Here is a 19,075-nt window from a genome sequence, read left to right on the forward strand (position 1 = left end):
AGAGGGAGAAGCAGGCCGCACACAAAGAATTCCAAACTAATCTGAAGGCAGACACTCAATCTCTGAACCACCCAGACATTCCGGATCTTGTGTTTTAATCCACTCTGGTACCTTAGATCTTTTAATTGGGGCCTTTAGTCCATGTACATTCTGAGAGATTATTGAAACATGAATTGAGTGCCTTGGGGTGACCAGTAGTGTTGGTGTTTCTGGTGATGTTCTCTGGTCCTTTCTAGTCTTTGTTGCTTTTGGCATTCCCCCCCGCCCCACTAAAAGAGTCCCCCTTAAAAATTTCTTGCCGGACTGGTTTAGTGGTCATGAACTCCTTTATTTGTCGTCTCTCTGGGAAATTCTTAATCTCTCCTTCTATCCTGAATGACTGACAGCCTTGTTGTATAACGAAAGTGTGTGGCTGCATACTTTTCCCATTCAGTACATTGAATATTTCCTTCCAGAACTTTCTGGCCTGCCAAGTTTATATGGACAGATCTGCCCCCCTCATTGCCCGTCACCCTGTCACCAGCACCCCCCACCCTCCTCCCCTTCCACCACCCCTAGTTCTTTTCCCAGAGTTAGGAGTCATCTTACTTTTGCCTCTGTATTAGTTTGGAATTTACACACATCCGTTTCCCTTTTCTTCAAATTGGTTACTCAGATCTAAAATTAATCGAGAGCTCTCTTCTAGCCCAAGAAACACAAGAACCCAAAGGTTATTTTAATGTTGATCTTCTCTTTCTATAGTATCTTTGATTAATATTTAGATCCAAGTGGTTTTAAAACCGTAAATTTGAACATTTTTAACAGATTGATAAAGCTATTCATACATCCATTTTGCTCACCATTGTGTCTTGAATCTTCTGGTTTATATTTTTCACACTGTACTATCTGTATTTAAAATGTATATATTTTAAAAATATATGTATTTTATAATTAATCCAGATTATTTCTAGTTCTGTAAGCACAGGCAGGGGCAAGAGGGAGAAGCAGGCTCCCGCTGAACAGAGAGCCCCACATGAGGCTCCTTCCTGGACCCTGGGAACATGACCTGAGTCCAGGCTAACACCCAAGCAACTAGGCCACCCAACCACCTCAGGATGTCCCTTCCTATGTGCATCTGGCTCCATGGAGTGGGGAATGTGTGGACCTAGCTGTAGGTAGAGCGGATTCTAGACTCCCTCCACCAATAGTTTCCATAGACACAGTGGGTAGGTCCAGTTCCCTCCCCGGAACAGAATGGGTTGCAACGCCAGAATCCATGGTGTCTGGCCAGGGTCGCCTCGGGACAGATATGGCTTCAGCTAGGTCTAGGGAAACCCCAGGGAAGCATGGCCCACTTGCTGATGTGGGAGGACTGCTATCTTAGACTGTTGGGGAGAGGTCCCTGGACCCTCAGCTATGACACATCTACACCCACGTTGGGGAGGTACGACCGGGGTTGCAGCCACACTGGGTCTCAAGGCCACACATCAGCCCTGGAGCCTGTCCTGCTCTTGGGTGGCCTGAGCCATCCCTATGCCTGAGCTTTCCAGGGGCCCTGGCATCTGCACAAACCATAGCCGCCATGCTTGGAATGAGCCTGGAGGAGAAAGTGTCCGGGTAGAGCTGGCAGGATGGCTGTGGGTTGTGGCCTTGGAGTCAGGGACCAAGTGCCTTGAATCGGTACGGACCACCTCACCCCACCGACCACCCAAGTAGAAATTCTCCAAATGATCCTATGGTTCCAGCCCAGCCTGAGAACTAGGGACCAGGTCCACGGGGCTGGTAGACATCCTCCAGGGGCTGGAGGGCTGCTCCCGGTCCTGGTGCTAGTCCTCTGCAGGCACTGCCTGGTGACCGACCATCTGCAATGTAGGAAGAACAAAGTCCCTGCAAGGTGCACCTAGCGATGCCCATGGGCCTTTTCCGCCATCAGCTCCAATAAGGACTTGGCCCCTGGAGCTCACTTTGGGGGTGCACCCACTCCTGAAATGCTCTGCATTTAGGACGCTGACCACAGGGAAGTCTGCGGCCCTCAGTGGGGGTGCCCCGCCTTCCCAGGTCCTTGAGCTCCAGCCCCACAGGTAGGAGCCAGGCAGGAGGCAGACATTGGAGAGCCGCCCAATACCCTGCACGGGGTCACCCCTAGGGATTCCAGGAGACGCCTTCCCTCAGTCTCTGCAGATGAGGTGCTCTTGAGCTTCAGCTCTGGGGCTCCCAGGGCCGACATACAGGTGACACCAGCACGCACCTGACACACAAGCGTTCCCACCCACCATGACCAGATGCCCATGAAGGGCCTTCCGCCTGGCCAGTCGGGTCCCTTCAGCACACATTCCTCCTGGCTGCCCCTTGTCCCCTAATGCTACACCTACTGGAGAAGTGGATAATCCTTCCCAGGCCAGAAGAACACAGGTCTCCACCAGGGGCACCCCTAAATTTTGAAACTCAGTCCTGCGTCTTAGGTGAATTAAAAAAAAAAGTTTGGACACAGGCAGGGTGAACGCAGAGTTCTGACACAAACTGCAGAGACAAGAGGTCTTGATGGCTCTTCTGTGAAGGCTCACTGTAGATTGGGGGGCGGGATCTTCAGCTCCAGGGACAAGGAACCCAGGGCCCTTACACTCATCTTTCCCATCAGCACTGAGAGTCCTCAGGGAGCAGCAAAGTGCCACGTGGTGGAGGCCAGAGGTGCTTACACCGAGCCCAGCCTCTGAGCCCTGCAGGTGCATCTCCACTAAGGCAAGTTTGCACCTGACAATCAAGGACACGGGCCCTCCTTCAGAAGACCCACACAGACCACTGGATCCCACCAAGAGTGCTGGTCACAGAGGCTGGCAAAACTCAGCTCTACGGGGAAAGTAGCATCTAGCTTCCTTTGTATTTTGTTCTTTCTTCATTATATTTTATTTTCTCTTTTATAAAGCGATAATTTTATTTGTTATGTATATACTTTATATATTTCTTATTTTGATTACTTTCCTTGCACTTTAAGTTTCTTTCTTATTTTGGGATCTAGATTTTTTTTAAAGCAGGCCAAAATACACCCAGGATCTTGTTTTTTAGGGGGTTTGCTGTTATGGTCATTTTTGCTTCACATTTTGTTTTTTGTTTTCATTGAATTTCAATATAAGGACATTTAGTATAACACACAGTGCTCAACCCATCAACTGTCCTCCTCAGTGCCCATCACCCAGTTATTGCAAACCCTGCCCACCTCTCCTTCCACTACCCTTTGTTCATTTCGCTATTCGGGGTCTTTTTTGATTCCACACAAATCTTAAAATAATTTGTTCTAACTCTCTGAAGAAAGTCCATGGTATTTTGATAGGGATTGCATTATGTGTAAATTGCCCTGGGTAACATTGACATTTTCACAATATTAATTCTTCCAATCCATGAACATGGAATATTTTTCCATCTCTTTGTGTCTTCCTCAATTTCTTTCAGAAGTGTTCCATAGTTTTTAGGGTATAGATCCTTTACCTCTTTGGTTAGGTGTATTCCTAGGTATCTTATGCATTTGGGTGCAATTGTAAATGGGATTGACTCCTTAATTTCTCTTTCTTCAATCTTATTGTTAGTGTATAGAAATGCCACTGACTTCTGGGCATTGATTCTGTATCCTGCCACGCTACCAAATTGCTGTATGAGTTCTAGCAACCTTGGGGTGGAGTCTTTTGGGTTTTCTATGTAGAGTATCATGTCATTGGCGAAGAGAGAGAGTTTGACTTCTTCTTTGCCAATTTGAATGCCTTTAATGTCTTTTTGTTGTCTGATTTCTGAGGCTAGGACTTCCAGTATTATGTTGAATAGCAGTGGTGAGAGTGGACATCCCCGTCTTGTTCCTGATCTTAGGGGTAAGGCTCCCAGTGCTTCCCCATTGAGAATGATATTTGCTGTGGGCTTTTTGTAGATGGATTTTAAGATGTTGAGGAATATTCCCTCTATCCCTACACTCTGAAGAGTGTTGATCAGGAATGCATGCTGTATTTTGTCAAATGCTTTCTCTGCATCCAATGAGAGGATCATATGGCTCTTGGTTTTTCTCTTGCTGATATGATGAATCACATTGATTGTTTTACGAGTGTTGAACCAGCCTTGTGTCCCAGGGATAAATCCTACTTGGTCATGGTGAATAATTTTCTTAATGTACTCTTGGATCCTATTGGCTACTATCTTGTTGAGGATTTTTGCATCGATGTTCTTCAGGGATATTGGTCTGTAATTCTCCTTTTTGCTGGGGTTTTTGTCTGGTTTTGGAATTAAGGTGATGCTGGCCTCATAGAATGAATTTGGAAGTACTCCCATCTCTTTCTATCTTTCCAAACAGCTTTAGTAGAATAGGTATGGTTTCTTCTTTAAACGTTTGATAAAATTCCCCTGGGAAGCCATCTGGCCCTGGACTTTTGTGTCTTGGGAGGTTTTTGATGACTGCTTCAATTTCCTCCCTGGTTATTGGCCTGTTCAGGTTTTCTATTTCTTCCTGTTCCACTTTTGGTAGTTTGTCGCTTTCCAGGAAAGCGTCCATTTCCTTTAGATTGCCTAATTTATTGGCGTATAGCTGTTCATAATATATTTTAAAAATCGTTTGTATTTCCTTGGTGTTGGTAGTGATTTCTCCTTTCTCATTCATGATTTTATTAATTCTAGTCTTCTCTCTCTTCGTTTTAATAAGGCTGGCTAATGGTTTATCTATCTTATTAATTCTTTCAAAGAACCAGCTCCTGGTTTTGTTGATCTATTCCACAGTTCTTTTGGTCTCGATTTCGTTGAGTTCTGCTCAAATCTTAATTAACTCTACTCTTCTGTTGTGTGTAGGATCTATTTGCTGTTCTTTCTCTGGCTCCTTTAGGTGTAAGGTTAGCTTTTGTATTTGAGTTCTTTCCAGTTTTTGAATGGTTGCTTGTATTGTGATGTATTTCCCCCTCAGGACTGCTTTTGCTGCATCCCAAAGATTTTGAACGGTTGTATCTTCATTCTCATTAGTTGCCATGAATCTTTTTAATTCTTCCTTAATTTCCTGGTTGACCCTCTCATCTTTTAGCAAGATGGTCCTTAACCTCCACGTGTTTGAGGTCCTTCCAAATTTCTTGCTGTGAATTAGTTCTAATTTCAAGGCATTATGGTCTGAGAATATGCAGGGGATGATCCCAATCTTTTGGTATCGGTTCAGACCCGATTTTGACCCAGTATGTGGTCTCTTCTGGAGAAAGTTCCATGTGCACTTGAGAAGAATGTGTATTCAGTTGAGTTTGGATGTAAAGTTCTGTAGATATCTGTGAAATCCATCTGGTCCAGTGTATCATTTAAAGCTCTTGTTTCTTTGGAGATGTTGTGCTTAGAAGACCTATCGAGTGTAGAAAACTCTAGATTGAAGTCACCAAGTGTAAGTGTATTATTATCTAAGTATTTCTTCACTTTGGTTATTATTTGATTGATATTTTTGGCAGCTCCCAGATTCGGGGCATATATATTGAGGATTGTTAAGTCCTCTTGTTGGACAGATCTTTTAAGTATGATATAATGTCCCTCTTCATCTCTCACTACAGCCGTCGGGGTAAATTTTAGTTTATCTGAGATAAGGATGGCTACCCCTGCTTTCTTTTGAGGACCATTTGAATGGTAAATGGTTATGCAACCTTTTATTTTCAGGCTGTAGGTGTTCTTCTGTCTAAAATGAGTCTCTTGTAGACAGCAAATAGATGGGTCCTGCTTTTTTATCCAGTCTGAAACCCTGCACCTTTTAATGGGGTCATTAAGCTCGTTCACGTTCAGAGTTACTATTGAAAGATATGATATCTATTCAGTCCTTGTTTTTGTGGATTGTTCCACTGGACTTTTATTTATTTATTTATTTATTTATTTATTTATTTATTTATTTAATTTATGATAGTCACAGAGAGACAGAGAGAGAGAGGGGCAGAGACATAGGCAGAGGGAGAAGCAGGCTCCATGCATTGGGAGCCCGACATGGGATTCGATCCTGGGTCTCCAGGATCGCGCCCTGGACCAAAGGCAGGCGCTATACCGCTGCGCCACCCAGGGATCCCTGGACTTCTCTTTAAAGGGAAATTTTAAGAGTCCCCCTTAAAATTTCTTGCAGAGCTGGTTTGGAGGTCACATATTCTTTCAGTTCTTGCCTGTCTTGGAAGCTCTTTATCTCTCCTTCCATTCTGAATGAGAGCCTTGCTGGATAAAGTATTCTTGGTTGCATGTTCTTCTCATTTAGGACCCTGAATATATCCTGCCAGCCCTTTCTGGCCTGCCAGGTCTCTGTGGAGAGGTCTGCTGTTACCCTAATACTCCTCCCCATAAAAGTCAGGGATTTCTTGTCTCTTGCTGCTTTAAGGATCTTCTCTTTATCTTTGGAATTTGCAAGCTTAACTATTAAATGTCGAGGTGTTGAACGGTTTTTATTGATTTTGGGGGGGGGGGATCTCTCTATTTCCTGGATCTGAATGCCTGTTTCCCTTCCCAGATTAGGAAATTTTTCAGCTATGATTTGTTCAAATACATATTCTGGCCCTCTGTCCCTTTCGGTGCCCCCGGGAACCCCAATTAAACGTAGGTTTTTCTTCCTCAGGCTGTCGTTTATTTCCCTTAATTTATCTTCATGGTCTTTTAATTGTTTGTCTCTTTTCCTCAGTTTCCTTCTTTGACATCAACCTGTCTCTATGTCACTCATTCGTTTTTCCACCTCGTTAACTCTCGTCGTTAGAACTTCTATTTTGGATTGCATCTCATTCAATTGATTTTTAATTTCTGCCTGATTAGATCTAAATTCTGCAGTCATGAAGTCTCTTGAGTCCTTTATGCTTTTTCTAGAGACACCAGTAGCTTTGTAATAGTGTTTCTGAATTGGCTTTCTGACATTGAATTGTAATCCAGATTTTGTAGCTCTTTGGGAGAGAGGACTGTTTCTGATTCTTTCTTTTGAGGTCAGGTTTTCCTTCTAGTTATTTTCCTCTGTGTAGAGTGACCAGAAACACGTTTTATTGGGAAAAGGAGAAAAGGAGAGAAGAGAACGGAGAAAAGAAAAAGAATAAAAGAAAAAAGCAAAAAAGATAAAAACAGGAAAAAAGAAAAGAAAAAAAGGGGGGGTAAGTAAACAGAAATTAGAAAACAGAAAACAAGGGGTAGTATCCTGGATTCTGTGTACTGTAAATCCCTTGACTTCCTCTGGAACTTTCCAGTGTTGGTTGGTCAATAGTTTGTTTTTCCCCTGTTGGTCTAGGTGGTCTTCTGGGGGAGGGCCTGCTGTTCTGATTTTCAGGTGTTACCATTTGGGGGAGCTGCTCAGTCCCCTGCCTGGTGCAGGTCTCAGTGAAAGATGTGTAAGCCGTTTATCAGGTGAGGCCACTGTGAGGCTCAGTTGGGGCTGTTTATCCTGTGAGGCCCCAGGAGGAACAACAACAGTGGTGGCAGCCAGCTTTGGAGACCTGGATTTAGCTCCTGCAGTAACTATGGAGCTCCCTGTCTGCAGGGGCCTGGATGCTCTGGGGGCACGGTTGCTGATCTGCTCAGCTCAGGGCCGCACTGCGGTAGGAGTGTCCTTGCTGTCCTGGGCCCTTCCGGCTTCTGCCTGTTCCGGGGGGAGCGCCAGATCGTGGGCTGTGTCCCCCGCGCCCTGTCCTCCCGGGCCTGCACTGCTGGAATCACGCTTCCGGCCGCGCAGCTCCCTCTGCACGTAGCCTCTGCCTGTGCCGCCCCTGAGCTGCTCCCGGGGCCACACAGGCCCTTCCACGCGGAGCTGCCACCTGAGCCCCTTGGGAGCTGCGCCCGGGTCCAGCCGTGTGCACGCTGCAGCCCTTTAGGGAGCTTGGCGCACTCTCCCCGGGGCGCAGTTGTTGTGTTACTGTCCCAGGGAGCCTGAGGGTATCCCCGCCCTCCTGGGGTCCTGCTCTAACTCCCTGCGAGTGCCTTTGAGCCCGGGAAGATTGGTGCAGCTCCTGCTTCTCCAGGACGGAGCTTTTCTGTCCTGGGGGCGCTCGCCCCAGCCGTAGCCCGGCTCCTTGCGGGGTCCCTCCTCCTTGGATGCCTTTTTTTTCTTTAATTCTTTTTCCCCCGTCTTCCTACCTTGATAGAACCGCGAACTCTTCTCACTGTAGCATTCCAGCTGCTCTCTCTTAAATCTCAGGCCGAATTCGTAGATTTTCAGGATGATTTGAAGGTTATCTAGGTAATTTGGTGGGGTAGGTGATTTGGGGACCCTACTCTCCCGCCATCTTGCCCCTCCAGATTCTTGGCCTGCTTTTAAAAAGAATCTAGATCCCAAAATAAGAAGGAAACTTAAAGTACAAGGAAAGTAATCAAAATAAGAGACATACAAAATATGTACATAACAATTAAAATTAGGAGTTTATAAAGAAGAAAATTAATAAAAAATAATAAAGAACAAAGTGCAAAGGAAGCTAGATCCTACTTTCCCATAGAGCTGAAGCTTTGCAGGCTTCTGTGATCAGTACTCTTGGTGGGAGCCAGTGGTCTGTGCCAGTCTTCTGGGGGAGGACCCGTTCCCCTGATTGTCAGGTGCCCACTTGCCTTAGTGGAGATACCCCTGCAGGGCTCGGAGGCAGGGCTCAGTGTAAGCGTCTCTCGTCTCCACCAGGCGGCGACAAGCTGCTCGCTGAGAGCTCTCAGTGCTGATGGGTGGGATGAGTTTGGGGGCCCTGGTTTCCTTTCCTGGAGATGAACATCCCGCTCCCCAGATGCAGTGAGCCTTCACAGAAGAGCCATCAAGCCCTCTTGTCTCTGCAGTTTGTGTCAGAACCCTGCATTCACCCTCCCTGTGTCCGAGGTTTTTTTCTTTTTTCTTTTAATTTAATCTCAGACGCAGGACTGAGTTTCAAAACCCCAAAATATAGGGCCTCCCCTGTTGGAGACCTGTGCTCTTGCTGCCCGGGAGTGTCTCCTCCACTTCCGCATTAGGTGAAGCACAAGGGGACAGGGGCAGCCGGGAGGAACGTGTGCTGAAGGGACCCGTCTGGCCGGGCGGATGGCCGTTCATGGGCATCTGGTCACGGTGGGCGGGAGCGCGTGTGTGTCAGGTGCGTGCGGGTGGTGCCTGTGTGTCGGTCCTGGGAGCCCCAGGGCTGTAGCTGAAGGGCACCTCATCTGCAGAGACGGAGGGAAGGCGTCTCCTGGGATCCCTAAGGATGACCCCGTGCATGGCAGCGGGCAGCTCTCCGACGTCCGTCTCCTGCCGGGCTCGTCTGCTTGGGGCTGCAGTGCAAGGAGCTGGGAGGGCGGGGGGCCCCCACCGAGGGCACCGCAGACTTTCCTGCGGGTGGTGTCCTAAATGCAGAGCCTTTCAGGAGTGGGTGCGCCCCCGAGGGAGCTCCAGGGGCCAAAACCTGATTGGAGCTGATGGCGGCAAAGGGCCACGGGCGTCGCTAAGTGCCCTTGCAGGGACTTTGTTCTGACTACGTTGTGGGTGGTCGGTTGCCAGGCAGTGCCCGCGGAGGTCTAGCACCAGGACGGGGAGCAGCCCTCCAGCAGCCCCTGGAGGATGTCTACCAGCCCCGTGGACCCTGGCCCCTAGTTCTCAGGCTGGGCCGGAACCATAGGATCATTTGGAGGATTCCCATTTGGGTGGACAGTGGGGGTGAGGTGGTCCTTACCAGTTCAAGGCCCTTGGTCCCTGCCTCCAAGGCCACGACCCTCAGCCATCCTGCCAGCTCCCACCTGGACACCTTCTCCTCCAGGCTCGTTCTCAGCGTGGTGGCTATGGTTTGCATGGATGCCAGGGCCCCTGGAAAGCTCAGGGATAGGGATGGCCCAGGCCACCCGTGGGCGGGACAGCCTCCAGGGCTGACGTGTGGCCTTGAGACCCAGTGTGAGTGTAACCCCGGTCGTACCTCTGCGACATGGGTGTAGACGTGCCATGGCCGAGGGTCCAGGGACCTCTCCTCAACACACTGAGAGAGCAGTCCTCCCACCTCAGCAAGGGGGCCATGCTTCCCCGGGGTTTCCCTAGACCTAGTGAAAGCCCCATCTGTCCTGAGGCCACCCTCGTCAGAACCATGGATTCCGACGTCGCAACCCATTCCCTTCTGGGAAGCGGCCGGACCCACCCACTGTGTCTATGGAAACTATGAGTGGAGGGCGTCTAGCATCGGCTCTACCTATGGACAGGTCCACACAATCCCTTCCATGGAGCCAGATGCACATAGAAAGGGACATCTCGAGTGCCTGTGCAGCCCCGTCGCTTGGGTGTCCACCTGGGCTCAGGTCATGATCCCAGGGTCCAGGATGGAGCCTCAAGTGGGGCTCCCTGCTCAGTGGGGTCCTGCTTCTCTCCTGCCAGTGCACGAGCTCTCTTGCTCGCTCTCTCTCACCATGCACCCCCATAAATCTCTAAAGCATTTCACAGAAAAGGAAATGCAGATACAGATAATGGTGGACACGTATATGTGCACAGAGGTGACTAGGGGAGGCAGAGAGGTTGGGGTATAAGGGCCACCTCTCAGAACTCCACTTCCTCGCAAACGCTGAAACTTACGTGTTGGATCCGGAGGCCTCAGACGAGGATGTCAGCTCTCATCTCCAAGGCGTGAGGGCCATGTCAGGGGCATAGTAAACCCGAAGGGACCGACCCCGCCCCCACTCCTCTATTCTTCCAAATTTTCCACCGACATTCCTTTCCTGAGGTTCAATGACCAGACAATAAGTTGCAAAGGAAGCTCCCGTGACAGTGTGACCTCTGTGTGTGTCTACCTGTGAGAGAAAATGAGGTAGAGGGGTCAGGAGACAGAGATAGACAGAGAGACAGAGAGAGACAGAGAGACAGAGAGACAGAGTGAGAGACAGAGGAGAGAAAGAGAGAGAGATTTAGAGAAATAGAGGGAGACAAGGCTAGAGGGAGGAGGCGACCATGAGGGAGGAGTGGGGAGATTCACTGCCCGCCCAAGAGGATCGGGGTTAGGGGTGAATCAGGCCTCAGCTGACACCACCATGGCAAGATTGCGTGCGTGGAGTGTGTGTCCCTGGGCGTCCCCGTCGACCCCTTGGAGGAGTGCTCACACAAGCAGCGCCTCCATCCAGTGTGGTGGCTGTGTGTGGGGAGGGTGAGTGAGGCCTGTGCGTGTGTGTGCCAAGTTGGGAGCTGTAGGTGGGCGTCATAGTGTCTCCACAGCCGGTTTCGGGCACAAGCACGGGAAGCATTGCGAATGTTGCAAGACAGGCAGGAATGAAGGGAGACCGAAGGCCCAGGGGACAAATGACACCACGAAATGGCTCGGGGGAGGCAGAGAGATGTTTATTGTAGCCATGGGTCATCCCATGGAGCTTGAACAGCCGGGATGAGGTTTCCTCAAGTGACTCTTGGCAGGGAAGAGGGGTGACCCGGCTGAGGGAAGACCTGTGACAGGCTGACCGCTAACGTCTGCTGCTTCCTGAAGAGCCAGGGATCCTTGAGGATCCAGGGTCCTGCTGATGGGTCCCACAGAAGGAAAACACATGCACATGCACAAAGGCACACACACGGCTGAGGTTCTGGAACGCACCCCCGTGGGACCGTCTCACACTGACCGCCCCGAGTGCCTGTGGCCACCCCTCTGGCTGCCACTTGCTGACCGTTGGCAGTGCTCTGGCAAGATGCCAGGCCAAGGCCCCAGGACATTCCCGCTGTAGCCTGGGACAGGAGGCTGACGGGGGAGACCCCAGGCTTTGCCCCTTAGGCCATTCCCACCCTGACAGCCTAGATGCATCCGTGTCCCTGGGCAACACAGTCCAGACCTGGAGCATGATGGCTGCTCCTCCTGGCCTCAGGCTCCATCGGGCCCCTGGCTGAACTGTGGGTTCCCCCTCCTCTGAGTCACGCTAGGGCCCCATGTTCCCCTGGATGCCTGAATGAATGGGTTGGGCGTGGGGAGGACAGGGCCTCCCTGATCCTAGGCCTGAGGCCACAAGGAGTCCTGTAGCATTTCCAGCAGAGCGTGATAATCGTCCTCGCTGAGGGGTGCTTCCAGGGGTCCTGGAGGTTCTTCCTCCCGCAGAGGCCCCACCCACAAGGGGTGTACATCTTCTTCCATCTCATCGGCTGAGAGAAGCTCTTGCAGGAAACTGGAGGTGTCCGTACACAGCTGGTGTTGTGGGGGCAGCGGGACACATGGCCCTGCAGGAGGGGGAGGCTGTTGCCACCAAGCGGGGCTCTCCCCGGGGGCGGGCTGCTGCCCTGTCCCATCCTGGGACCCTGCTGTGCCCATGACTGCCTGGGAACTTTGGCCCCTCCTCGGCATGGCCTGATCGGTGCCCGAGGGACCTGCATGACCCCAGTGTTGAGGGGGATCAGCAGGTGGAGGCCGCGGGCCAACTTGTAAGAGCAGGGGCGCCTTGCTGGGGTGCTCTTTCGGCTGCTGGCATCTCCCAGGGGAGGGGAGGCCAAGGTCAGCGTGACCTGGTGAGAGGCCCCCTCCTCGAGTCAGTCCTGGGCAGGATCGGCTCCCCAGGTCTCTGGGAGCAGCAGCGTTTCCTCCTTGCCCACCTAAGGTGGGTGGGACCAGGCTGGCCCCCGGAATCAGGCGCCCAAAGCCCCCACAGGAAACTGGAGGGACAACATCCACGGAGGAGACAGGAGGTGTCCCTGCAGCCTGCGTCTGCATGCTTGCCAAAGGATCAAAGGGAGCCAGATTTGGAGAGCTCCTGGGGACCCTCCACAGGTGGCTTTGGTCCAATGGGACCGTCCCGCGAGGACTGGGTTTGTGGTTTGCCGCCAAAGCATTCTCGGGCCCACTTGGGCTCTGCCCTGGGTGCCGAGCTCTTCTGTTCTGAAACCAAACCTGGGACAGACAATAGGGGTTGTGGCCATCAGAAGGAGGACGGGATGCCAAGTCGGCTTACCCGTGACCTGCCCTGTCCCACCTCACCCACCGCACACACCCACCCCACCCTGTGCTCTCTCCAGGAAAGACGCAGTGAATGGTTGGGGCTGAACCTCAGGCCACGGCTGTCCCTACCTTTCCATGGGCCCTCGAAAACCATGTGCATGCCCTGGGCAACCTTGGCTACCTAGCCGGGAGCATACTGGGCCTGTGTCACTTTGCCTGGCAAGTGCTTCTGCCGCTCTTCGCTCCCTGCCCTGCCCTCGCCTTCTTTGCCAATTGCGGCCTGGGGATCAGCCGTGCCCTGAGTCCTGGGACCGAGACTCATCCGACGGCCTGCCCCACTTTACCCAGGATAGTCCACGTCCTGAGGTCTGCTCCCGGCTGCCCTCAACACCTCTGCCCCCATCTACTCTTGGGTGTGAACGTGTGGAAAACCACATCCTCTGCCTCAGAGCCTTGGACTCATGGCTACGTGGTCGGACTGCAGGCACATCTGTGATGGGCCGAGCGAAAGGCGTGGGCAGCCAGTCTTCCACATCCAGAACAGCTACGTTTGCATCGGCCCTCCCTCCCGTCCTGGCTGGAGGAAAAGAGGAGCTCAGGTGAGCTCCTGGAGTTTCCCTTCTGATCCTGGAAAAGACGCGTCAGAGGAAAGCCAAGGCGTGCCCCCTGAAGCAGCCTCCTCACGCTCTTGCACCAACCAAGAGTCTTTCAGAGAATCTGCCTATATCTCCCTGAAGCTGCCTCACACCTCCCATCCCGTAAAGCGCTGTGTGCAGAACTAAGGCAGAAGAGCCGCACACAGCTGGGCTCCCTGAATCCTCTCCCTCACCTGGATTAGGGCCTGTAATCCCGGCTGATTAGGTTATCCACACAAGGTGTGGCTCCTGGGCAGGATCCGTTTTAGCCCCATGGTCCTGAGGCCCAGGGCAGCATCACACCGGTCTCCACACAAAGGACGGCAAGCCCACGCACACTAATGGCATCTTGGGGGCATACTCCATGGATAATTGGGCTGAGTTTGAAGCCGCTGAGACTATGGCTTCTCTCGAGAGGGGCCAACTTGGACATATTCCCACTTTGGTCCGGTCACCATTTCTACAAGCATGTGTGCTAACCAACATTGAGTTTGGAAATTCTTCCTTTGGACGGGTTCTTCCAGGCTTGGTCAACACTCTGCCCTTGGTGTCTCTGCCACACACCCCGCGGGTAGCCCCTCCCCAGGAGCCCACGTCTCTCCAGCACCATGGAAGGGATACCTTCCCTTCCACAGGGAACAACGCCCGTGACACTCTGTAAAAACTCACCTGAATTCTGGCTTCTGGAATGCCTGTTTTTCTGGCCAGGCTTTCCCTCATACCAATGCCAGGAAACCGCTCCTCCTCAAAGGCTTGAAGGAGGATACTGGTTTGGGATGCAGAAATGGATGTCCGTTTTCTCCTGCCTTCCTTCGGGACACGTCCTAAAGAGAGAACAAGGTTGGAGAGGAGGGCTCGGACGCCAATAGCACAGCCAGTGTGGAGACAGAAGTGGGTGTCAGGGTGTGTGTGATGGTGTGTGACGGTGTCTGAATTCATATGACTGCGTGTGTGTGTGTGTGTGTGTGTGTGTGTGTGTGAGATAGAGAGAGAGAGAGAGAGAGAGAGAGAGAGCTTTTCTCCATGTTCTCTGTCTTCATAGGCTCTCCTTCCCTGAGGCCAAGGAGACAGAGCCTGGAGTGAGTCCCAGAGCCAGCCTTTGAATAACAATGGTGAGCTGATGGAAGAAGAGGCCTGTGTCCTGGCTAGCAGGTTCAGGACAGGAAGATGCAGATACTTCCTGACCCAGAAACAGCCCGCCTGCTGCCTGCCCAGGAATGGCAGGCGGGGTGTCGCCATCTGGGGTCACAAGGGTGGCTAGAGCCTGAGAGCAGAGCTTGGGGTCCTTCCTGAGGCTTCTGCCACAGCCAGGTCAGCACACAGGTCACACTCCCTGTGTCAAGGAGTGGCTCAGGAGGGGACCCTTCTTGGGTGCCGGGGAGTCACCTGGAGGCTGTCCCTTTCCATTCGGTGGCCCTTCTCCTTGGGGAATTCTGGAGTCCAGTCGGCGGCTCTGCCTTAGCTGTCTCGTTCTCTGGTTTTGGACCCAGACCTAAGGGGCAAAAGAAGAAGCAACGTTCAGGTAACGCGGGAGGGCAGGAAACCCCACACATGTGGCAGGGACACGAGGCCCCAAGACCAACCAACAACCCAGGGAAAGCCAGAGCTGGCTTGGTGCCTCCAGTGGCACGTGCTATTTGCATGGCCCTCTGGTGTACGAGGAAGTAGGCGTTGGTCTAACCTGAGGAACGGGAACTGTAGGGAAACCTACAACAGATGGCATGGGGACAAGAGTCATTTCTTCTTTGGTCATCCGCATGGGCAGAGGATGGAGCTCCTGCTGAAGTCCCCTGTAGGGAGCTGAGGACACTTTGACTGACCAAGAAGACACTGGAAACGGGTGTCATTCTCCTCACCAATGGACCCGTGCGCAGGCTAGGCTTCCTCTCCACTGGAGGGAAAAGACAGGTGTGCCGTCATGGATAGGCATACGTGCGTCTCTATGTGTCTCTTCCCCACCCCTGTAGGAGGACTCACAGTGTTTCATGTGGGAAAGTGATTGGTCAGGACACAGGATCTCTGGGGACACTCAGCCCATGGGCATGGACCTGTCGTCAGGCCTCAGGCCTTGGGCCCCAGTGTTCCCTCGTCCCTTGAGTGAAGGTCTTGGAAGGACCTCCAAGGGCAAGGTCTCCTAGGGCCCGCACAGCCCAGGCCATAGGTTCTGAGCTCCCCAGCTGACCACGCAGAAGGACGGGCAATCACCTAGCCCCATGTGTGTGCATTCTTCCTCCCCCAGAGTCCATGAGAAAAGCACTGGGGCTGCCTACCTGGATTCTAGACTCGGAGATGGCCAGCTCTCGGGCCAGGTGTTCTCTGGCAGTGATGCCGGGGTAAGGGTTCTCCTGGAAGAATGCCTGCAGGGCCCCCTTCTGGCTTGCCGTCAACACGAGCCTCCTTCGTCGGGGTGCTCGTGGGAGTGGGCCTGTGTGGGGAAGAGAGCAGCGACGGGAGGAAGGCTTTCAGAGGAGCATCGACCGGCGATGTGCTCTCAGAGCCTCTGTGTCTGGGATGTCGAAAACGTCCCCATCCAGGGGCACCCATCCCTTTGCCACTCATGGACCCACCTAAGCCTGAGGGGGTTGTTCCACTGGACAACGGCAGGCCGTTCCGCATCTGCCCTTGGGAATGGGTGATTGTCAAGGATCTAGGGAAAGGGCAGCCTTGAGCTAGGTATGTGATTCCAGGCCAAGGTATGGAGAAGACCCTGGGTGGGGGTTCCGGTGGGCGTCGGGTTTGAAGAGGTGGTGGGGCGGGGTGGAAAGCCCGTCGGGAAAACCAAAGAGGACCATATGTCCACCAGGAAACCTCAAGGGAACATGCGAAAACCCATGCCCACCGTGGGTCCCTCGAGGTGAAAGTTCTACAGTGGTCAACTCGTCTAAGAAGTGATCCACCTTGACCCAATTTCTGCGCCCCGAGATCCAGCTGGCAGCCTTACAGAAGCGGGACTCCTGCTGGGAATCTCGGCCCAGTCCAGGGTTCCCTCCGCCGGCAGCCCTATGCAAGCCTCTCTCCAGCCCCTTTGCCCAGACCCCAGGGGAGCCCCGCCCTCCCACGGGCGTCCCAGCGATCCGGGTGGTGACTTCTCTTGTGCTTAAGCCTGGAAAGTCGTCAGAGCCCCTGGGGCATCCCCGCGATGGCCACTCACCGCCGGGGGTGCCGCTGGAAGCCATATGCTGCAGGAGGAGCTCGCTCTCAGGCGCCCGCAGGTCGACTGGGCAGGATGCGGCAGCGCGGGACTTCCCACGGCCTGGGTGGCCCCGCCCCAGGATGGCCCACCCCTCGGCCTTCCCACAGCTTCCTGGGTGGCCCTGCCCTCCGTGGGGCGGACCTCGGGGGGACCAGGGAGGTCTTCCGGGACGGGGGCCTCGGGACCACCCGAAGCAAGAGTTGGAGCTTGGCTTGCGTCGGATGGGTCCGCCCCCTGCCCTTGGGCTGACGGGCGCCTTCCCGGCACCCTCAGGCCGCTCGGGATCTCAGCTCTGACACAGAGACGCGCCCTGGAGGCCCTGTGCACCGTGTCTCTGCCCGGACCCCTTCGTGGCCCTCGTACAATCGCTCAGGATTCCGGCCCGAGGTTGTGGAACTCTGGCCGCCTTGGCCGCCCGGCACCAGCCTCCTGCTTCGCCTCCCTGGAAAGCCGTTTTAATTTTTTTCCTTTATTTTTTACTTGTTCCAGTTAAACTTGTGTGGTTTATTTCTTTTCACTTTGGTCATTTTTCATTGGGAGTGTTCCACTTTTCCTTTTTAGGTGTATTTGTAGCAATGACTTTGTAATTTCGAGATACATATGTATATATTTCTCCAAATTATATACATACATTCATATATATATATATGGATGTATTTTTTTAACAAACATGTACTTTGAGGTCCCCGTGGGTTTTGAACCCTGGGCCCGCCAATCTGGACTGGTCAGCCTCTCAGTTTGGTCTGGAGGCAGCCTCGGAATCTGGGGAAGCAGTTTCCAATGACACCCAGGCGCCTCCCAGGCGGCTCCCCGGCGGCTCCCCGGCAGCTCCTGTGAAGCCGCACTGGCCAGCCAGGCAGGAGACGGAAATCAGACCCCTTAGATAGGAGGCCTATGAGCGGGACCTTGGGCGCCAGCCATCGTCCTCCGTGTGCGGATGGGTGGCACCTCGATGGTTAGCCTGTGGGCACGAATGAGCAACAACCTTGAAGGAAAGAACGCAGAGCACCCGTGGACGTGGACCATTCGGGGCAAGTGCGTGTGTTACCACGTCCTTGGGCCACGGAGGCAATGCCCTCCGCAGCCTCGTACGGATTCAGGCCTACCCCGGGGAGAAGAATGCGGGCTCCGTCAGAGCTCCTCCTGTTGTGCTCAGACCGGCTCCAGCGGCTTCCCCTCGCTCTTGACCGCCCTCTGCTGGGCATGTCCGCAGGGACATGAGTGTCCAAGGAGAGCGTGGCTTAGTGACCTGGGAGACCCGGGAAGACGGGTCCAATCACCTGCAAAGCTCATGAAGAAAATCATATCCCCCTTCGAATGTGTACTTTTGTATCCTTCGCGTAAATACGTAGTTGTGCATTTCTGGTCTTGGGGTAGTTCTATTTTTAACCTGAGGAACCTCCATACTATTTTTGTATCGTGGCTGCATCTGTTTGCTTTCCCACCAGTAGTGTAGGAGGGTTCTCCTTTCTCCCCATCCTCACCAATAGCTGTTGTCTCCTGTGCTGTTTCTTTTAGCCATTATGGCAAGTGTCAGGTGATATCTCATTGTGGTTTTGATTTTGCGTTTCCCTGATGATGGGTGACATTGAGTGTCTTTCCATGTGTCTGGTGGCCATCTGAATGTCATGTTAGAGAAAATGTCCATTCGTGTCTTCTGCCCATGTTCAGTTGGATAATTCAGGTTTTGAATGTGGAGCTTTACATTTTGGATACTAAACCTTTATTGGATCTGTCTTTTAGAAATATCTTTTCTCATTCTGTAAGTTGCCTCTTAGCTTTGGTTGTTTCCTTCACTGTGCAGAGCTTTTTGTCTTGATGAAGTCCCAACAGTTTATTTTTGCTTCTGTTTCCCTTGTCTCAGGGGCATATCTAGAAAGAAGATCCTATGGCCAAGTCAAAGATGTCACTGCCTATCTTTTCTTCCTTTTATGGTTTCAGGTCTCACATTTAGGTCTTCAATCCCTTTTGAATTTATTTTTTTTATCCATGGTGTGGGAAAGTGTTCCAATCCCATTCTCCTGCATGTGGCTGTCTAGTATTCCCAACATCATTTGCTGAAGAGACTGTCATTTAACCATTGGATATTCTTTCCTGCTTTGTCAAGTATTAATTCAGCCCAGAGTTACAGGTTTGTATCTTGTTTCGGGTTTTCCATTCTCTTCTATTGATCTAGGTGTCTTCTTCTTGTGCCCGCACTATACTCTTTGGATCACTAGAAAACTGTAATATAACTTGAAGTCTGAATTTGTGGTGCCCCCAGCCTTGATTTTCTCTTTCTACGTATCTTTGGCTATTTTCAGTCTTTTGTGGTTCCATAAAAATTTTAGGGCTATTTGTTCCGGCTCTGTGAAAAATGCTGTTGCTATGTTGATAGCAATTGCATTGAATGTGCAGATTGCTTTGAGTAGTATAACCTTATTTGCAATATTTGTTCTTCC

At 52.0% G+C, this 19,075-nt stretch overlaps 1 protein-coding gene across 1 annotated transcript; it reads right to left on the minus strand.

Annotated features, from left to right (window-relative positions):
- Positions 1–11,215: 11,215 nt before the first annotated feature.
- LOC140593735 (double homeobox protein 4-like protein 4) lies at positions 11,216–17,839 on the minus strand. Its single transcript, XM_072718807.1, has 6 exons — positions 17,683–17,839; positions 16,593–16,658; positions 15,712–15,866; positions 14,828–14,933; positions 14,111–14,265; positions 11,216–12,758 (listed from the first exon to the last, which is right to left on the minus strand). Exons 1-6 carry the CDS (start codon positions 17,837–17,839, stop codon positions 11,871–11,873), a joined length of 1,527 nt encoding a protein of 508 aa, XP_072574908.1. The 3' UTR covers positions 11,216–11,870.
- Between the last annotated feature and the right edge of the window lie 1,236 nt (positions 17,840–19,075).

The sequence above is a fragment of the Vulpes vulpes genome, chromosome 8 (assembly GCF_048418805.1).
Source record: "Vulpes vulpes isolate BD-2025 chromosome 8, VulVul3, whole genome shotgun sequence".
In the NCBI taxonomy this organism is placed as follows: Eukaryota; Metazoa; Chordata; class Mammalia; order Carnivora; family Canidae; genus Vulpes; species Vulpes vulpes.

Bases quoted from the DNA above. Each gene is read 5' to 3' on its own strand.
- LOC140593735 (XM_072718807.1), bottom strand. From the start codon at position 17,839: ATGCCCAGCAGAGGGCGGTCAAGAGCGAGGGGAAGCCGCTGGAGCCGG. The intron at 16,659-17,682 runs GTAACACACGCA...CATCCTGCCCAG, and splicing joins CTCCGTGGCCCAAGGACGTG to TCGACCTGCGGGCGCCTGAG. The intron at 14,266-14,827 runs GTGACTCCCCGG...TTCTCTCTTTAG, and splicing joins TGGAAAGGGACAGCCTCCAG to GACGTGTCCCGAAGGAAGGC.